General features: G+C 36.5%; 1 protein-coding gene across 1 annotated transcript; it reads left to right on the top strand.

Annotated features, from left to right (window-relative positions):
* The first annotated feature begins 287 nt into the window (after positions 1–287).
* On the top strand, positions 288–4,394 carry LOC111347075 (adhesion G protein-coupled receptor D1-like). The gene is made up of 7 exons (XM_088751012.1): positions 288–633; positions 982–1,063; positions 1,472–1,538; positions 1,621–1,703; positions 1,927–2,047; positions 2,278–2,319; positions 2,804–4,394. The coding sequence occupies exons 3-7, from the start codon at positions 1,479–1,481 to the stop codon at positions 2,969–2,971; spliced, it is 474 nt and encodes a 157-aa protein (XP_088607138.1). The 5' UTR covers positions 288–633; positions 982–1,063; positions 1,472–1,478; the 3' UTR covers positions 2,972–4,394.
* Positions 4,395–5,259: the final 865 nt, after the last annotated feature.

Genomic DNA, 5,259 nt, shown 5'->3' with positions numbered 1-5,259 from the left:
AAAAAAAGGGCCAAAGAATACAAAGAAGAATAAGCGATAGATTAAGTAAGAAAAACAAATTGAAAATTGCCTGAACGAAAATATGTTATATAAGTAGAACATGATACTGACGGGATTGAAAGGTTTTCGAACAGATATAGGTCATTCTTTTGTCCAATATTAGTTTTATTTTCTCTCTAGTTAAAATACAGTTTTACATCAGTTTTAACATTTTACTTGATAATGAGGTCATGCAGACTTCGAAACGTCGTAGTTTTTTACCGTTAATTTTTATCATCAAATCTAGTTAAAATAAAAAGAAGAAACACTTTAATGATGAGCTTTCCATCATCTACCACTAAATTAAATGACCTTTATATGCTTTTCGATTGGTCAGTTTTAAAAAAGAGTCGGGGTGAAACGCGGGCAAATAAATCGTCGCGTGTAATTATTCAGGCGAATTACACACAATCCTGTCCTCTTTCGCTGTTTATTTTCCTAGGGAGGATGCGTTACAGTGGCGGCCCTTGTGCAGTATTTCTTGATGGCCGCCTTCTGCTGGATGCTAATCGAGGGAGTTTACCTCTACTTGTTTTTTTGTGAAAGTTGACAACGTTGGTAACAAGTTAAAAATTTGCCATGGAATCTCGTGGGGTAAGGTACTCTGTGACCACTCGAATATATGATAAACCGTTTTAGCGGCCGTCCCCTCAGTTACCCATAACCCCTAAGTCCGACTAATTTTAAAGACAACTTCTTCGAACAACTTTTCTTTGGTCCTTGTTAACCCCTATTCTTGTGCATCAATGTTCCCTAAGGATCCTAAGGAAGAATTCCCTCCGAGTTCAGTAGCATGGGACCAGGAGCACCCTGTATCAATTATATTTTAAGTTACACTCCTGAAAAGCTTTGACTAGTGGTGCGAAAGGTAACTATCTGAGGTCAAAAAGGAAAACTATACTCTTGGCAGATAGGATCAACTTTCCCATTTCAATTCTGTAGGCCTTCCCGCGCTCATTGTTGCCATATCACTGAGTATTGCAGCCGGAAAAGATGGGATCGAAAGTTTTGTGAATAAAAAATAGTAGGTTGAGTTTCATTGTACTGATTTAATGTCATCCCACTCAGCTTTCTAAGTGATTTCACGCAAGTATTCTTTGGAATTAGACAAAAATAACCATCCTAAGCGTTACAGCTGAGCAAAACAGATACAGAAATTCAACAGTTTATCCATTTCTATTTCTAAATTGTTTGCTTTGATATTGTGTTTTGAGATTGAAGTATTGTAATCGGTTTTGAATTGGATTGTTTAGGGTGGTAATTATTAATTAATTCAGTCAATAATATGGGGGAGAAGGCGTAATCGACTCATTGAGTAAGCACCAGATCCATATCAGCATGCCAAAAAGCACTTTCTTTTAAGAGTAATGTTATCATTGACAAACAGAAAAAATATTTATAAGTTAATCTTTCTCTTTTAATTTTCTTAAAGCTGCTGGATGTCTTCGGCCAATGGTCTAATCTGGATATTCGTAGTATTTGTTGTGGCGATTAAATTTGTAAGTGAAAATAACTATGATTACCCTTATCGAAACTGAAAAACTTCAAGGGGCTAATATAGGTCTCCTTGGTTCTTTTAAGTTAAACATTCTGATCCTCGGGCGGGTTATCAAGGAGATGACGACTATGGAACAACATGGAGACAAAGACAGCAAACAACTAAGGTATGGCTTCGTTCATATAATGAAATCCAGTTTCCGGACTATTGGGTCTTGGAATCAGGTCTAGGTTTGAAAACTGTAATCTGAGATCCATACCTCTTGGAGGGGGAATCTGAAGTCAGAAACTATAACAACGAGAAATCACCTTGATATAGGGTAATCGATTCCATATGGTGCTTCATTAGTTATTGACAATCATGACACAGCAATATTAACTTCCTCGCAGACTTGGTGTGAAAGCGTGCGTGGTGATGATTCCTCTGCTAGGGATCTCGTGGTTATTTGGATTACTGTCACCGTTGCAGAAAGCTATCGCCTACATATTCACGATCCTCAACTCTTCACAGGTAAGATTTAGACAAAAGTATTTAAAGTTCAAAAGTCGTTTCCTTCCTTCCCATCTTTAGTCCGAGAATCCTGTTCATCAAAAAGGCTTCATGAAGCGAAATGTGTTATTTTTAGATAACATTACTTCACTAGCTAAATGCTTTAATAGATTCCTTAGTTATCGTTAAAATCTAGCATCCATCATCGTAATACCTTGACACAGATTCTGAACATCGCTTCAATTCAACAGGGTTTCTTTATCTTTCTTCTTCACTGCGTGAGGAACAGCGAGGTCCGTGGTTCTCAAACTAGGATAATAAATCGATTTTAGCAAGTACAGTTCAGACCTGGGTGTTTTATTGAATGTCATCAGTATTGTCAAAGAAAAGAAGCCCTATTGGACAAGGCTCGTGCCTGAATCGAAAGGTAGCATTACAAGATCAAATCGATTAATGCACTTCCTTATTTTGTCGGATATGGAGCTGCACAAGTGGGTAAGAGCTCCCCTTTCAAATAAATTATCGTCCCTTTGGAAGGGGAGGGGGGAGAGGAGGGGGAGGAGAGGAAAGGATATGTATTTCCAAATCATGAGTCAGATTGCCGTACCTATCTTTATTAGCTCCAGATAACTGAAAGACCTCAAATTCCGTAATGGCTTGAGAAAATATTGAAAATCCATTCATATCATAGAACAAAACAAAATCAAAGGTAAAAATATTTTGAGTGACAAACCCCTTAGGTGTGTTAATGTAGTTCATTTAAACTGCTATTTACAGATAAGAGCACGTTTGAGAAGAAAGATCCAGGCCATCTTCCCAACCATGGATGATGGGACGAGCACGAAACGAACTTCTGTAATGCCCTTGGAAGTCAATGAGGATGTCACAACTGATTGCTGTCCTCAGAATAATAAATGTTCAGCCACTGATCATGAAGGACGGTGAAAAGACAAAAAAGTCTCGCACAAGGAAAGGGTAACGTTTTAAAGTCAAACCTGAGATGATTAAGATAATTCTTGAGAGCTGGAAAATAAAATCATAAAAATTGGATCATGTGTTTCCTTAATGAATTTTTAAACGAATTCTTGTCATGTGAAAACGAGTCAGAAGCCGATAGTTTGAGGCGTTTTTACAATAGTTACATTGTACATAACAACGATACGGTATAGTAAGGCAAAATATTGCAAGTTGCAAATCTTATAATAGCTAATAATAGATAAGAATATAGTATTGAACCACTAACAAAAAAATTCCTGGGTAAAAGCAATAGTAATGGAAGAAAACAAGTCTCAAATCTCTTAGAAAAAAAAAAATGGAAGCTAAAGTCAGACCTTAAGTTGGTTTGTAAATACATTGTCTGTGATTTGTGACCATAGTGCCATCGTCACCTCTGAATTGTTAAGTGGAGATGGTTAGGCATTTTGAATTAATTTCTACTGCTGCTGATGATGATGATGCCGCAATTAACCTATTAATTTTTTTTTTCTTGTTGGAAACAGTTGATTAGATCTTGGCAATTTCTGTTGTGACACTGCGCATAATAGCATTCCATGTTCTATGAATGTTTGATTGATTAATGGATCCTCGATGTGGTATTTGCTTTTGTAAGATCTTACGCTTGAGATAAATTGATCTTAGCATGTCTTTTTAGAGAGTGAGCTTCCTCTCGTCTTCACGCGATACATTTTGACTTTCCTCTTTGTTACAAGGATCGGAATTGTCTGGAAAGTTCGCGAAAGTCAATGTCACGCAATATGTTGTTTCAAGAATTTTTTAGAACTGTGACTCATCAGTTTAAAAATAGAGTTTATTGTAATAGTTATAAATAGTTATTATTGTAATGGTTATAAATAGTTACTTTTGGAAACTTCTAGACTCTCTTCGGATGCTTATATAAGCAGCTCGCTAGTCAGATTGTTGTTGTGATTTGGGACTTCGTTCCCTGGTTTTGATCTCTAAGGGATATTGTGTGAGAAGTGACAAGTGAAGTGATTTTCCCCTTCGGATGTGAGACTGACATTCTGCTGTTGTTTACAGTTAAATGAATTGTGTTTCGTGAAAATAGCGAGGTTATTATCTTTCTGCCGGTAATGATGATGATGATGATGATGATGATGATGACGGTAGTTTATTAACACTTCTGACAGTTAAAAAAGTGAATAAACAGTGTAATTTTACAAGGATATTAAAAATAATCTTACTAGATATTAATAATAAAGTCTATTTACAATAATAAGTCTTAAGAATTATAATAATTGTAACAAGTATTACAAGAATAGTTGTCTACGAATACCTAAAAGTAAAAAAGTCACTTGCTCTTTTTGTTCTTTTCATTGTTGTTGTGGCTTTGGTATTTCCTGATCTTAACTGATAAGGTATAGAACTTGTCATAGGTTGTAGAGCTAAGAAAGATATGGGGTGGTCTTCATTTCTCATTTCCGCCATCAACTTTTTACAAACGAATATCCTACGATCTACCAACAATGACAATTTTGCCTGGTCTAGGGCTTGCTGATAACTAAAATTTGGGAATATAATTTTTAAGGCTCTTTTTTGTATGGACTCAATAGCATCAGATAGGTATGCGGGAATGTCTTGCCACACTTCCGGAGCATACTCTAGGACCGATCTGATATTACAAGTGTATACCTTAAGCATGTCTTCTGGCATAACTCCTGCGCGTTTCAACAAACTTAGAGCGTATAATTTCTTAGCTGCCTTAGCAGTCACATATTCAACGTGAGTAGCCTGTTTATCATTACAGTAAAGAGCGTTAATCCGAGTTTTGTTCCCTGTGGGACGCCACCAATGACTTGCTTCCATGGTCACAGGGAGGAGCCAATACGTACAGCCTGTATCTGGTTGGTAAGAAAGGAACAAATCCAAAAAAACAGACTTTGATCGATGTTCAACAATCTGAGTTCATCTAATAATATTGAGTGGTCTATGATATCGAAACCTTTAGTAAAATTAGAAAAAAATATCCGAACAGAGCAGTTACCTGAATCAATAGCTTCGTGCATAGCTTGCATTAAATAAATTAGTGCGTGCACTGTAGAGTGTCCATGACATGCATATTGACATGGGTCGATAGAATCAAACACCTGATCTAACAGTCTTTTGTTTGTAAGACCGTTTAATACTTTTGCTAAACAGCTTGTAAGTGCAATTGGCCTCAAGTCTGATTTAATGTTTTGAGGAGGGCAAACTTTAGGGACTGGTGAGATAATTGA

The sequence above is a fragment of the Stylophora pistillata genome, chromosome 2 (assembly GCF_964205215.1).
Source record: "Stylophora pistillata chromosome 2, jaStyPist1.2, whole genome shotgun sequence".
Lineage (NCBI taxonomy): Eukaryota > Metazoa > Cnidaria > Anthozoa > Scleractinia > Pocilloporidae > Stylophora > Stylophora pistillata.
The sequence above is the reverse complement of the archived record's forward strand: the minus strand, read 5'-3'. Positions and strand labels throughout refer to the sequence as shown.

Coding starts and splice junctions, on each gene's coding strand:
- LOC111347075 (XM_088751012.1), top strand. CDS start 1,479: ATGTCTTCGGCCAATGGTCTAATCTGGATATTCGTAGTATTTGTTGTG. Junction 1,704..1,926: donor AAAGACAGCAAACAACTAAG/GTATGGCTTCGT, acceptor ACTTCCTCGCAG/ACTTGGTGTGAAAGCGTGCG. Junction 2,048..2,277: donor CGATCCTCAACTCTTCACAG/GTAAGATTTAGA, acceptor TCAATTCAACAG/GGTTTCTTTATCTTTCTTCT.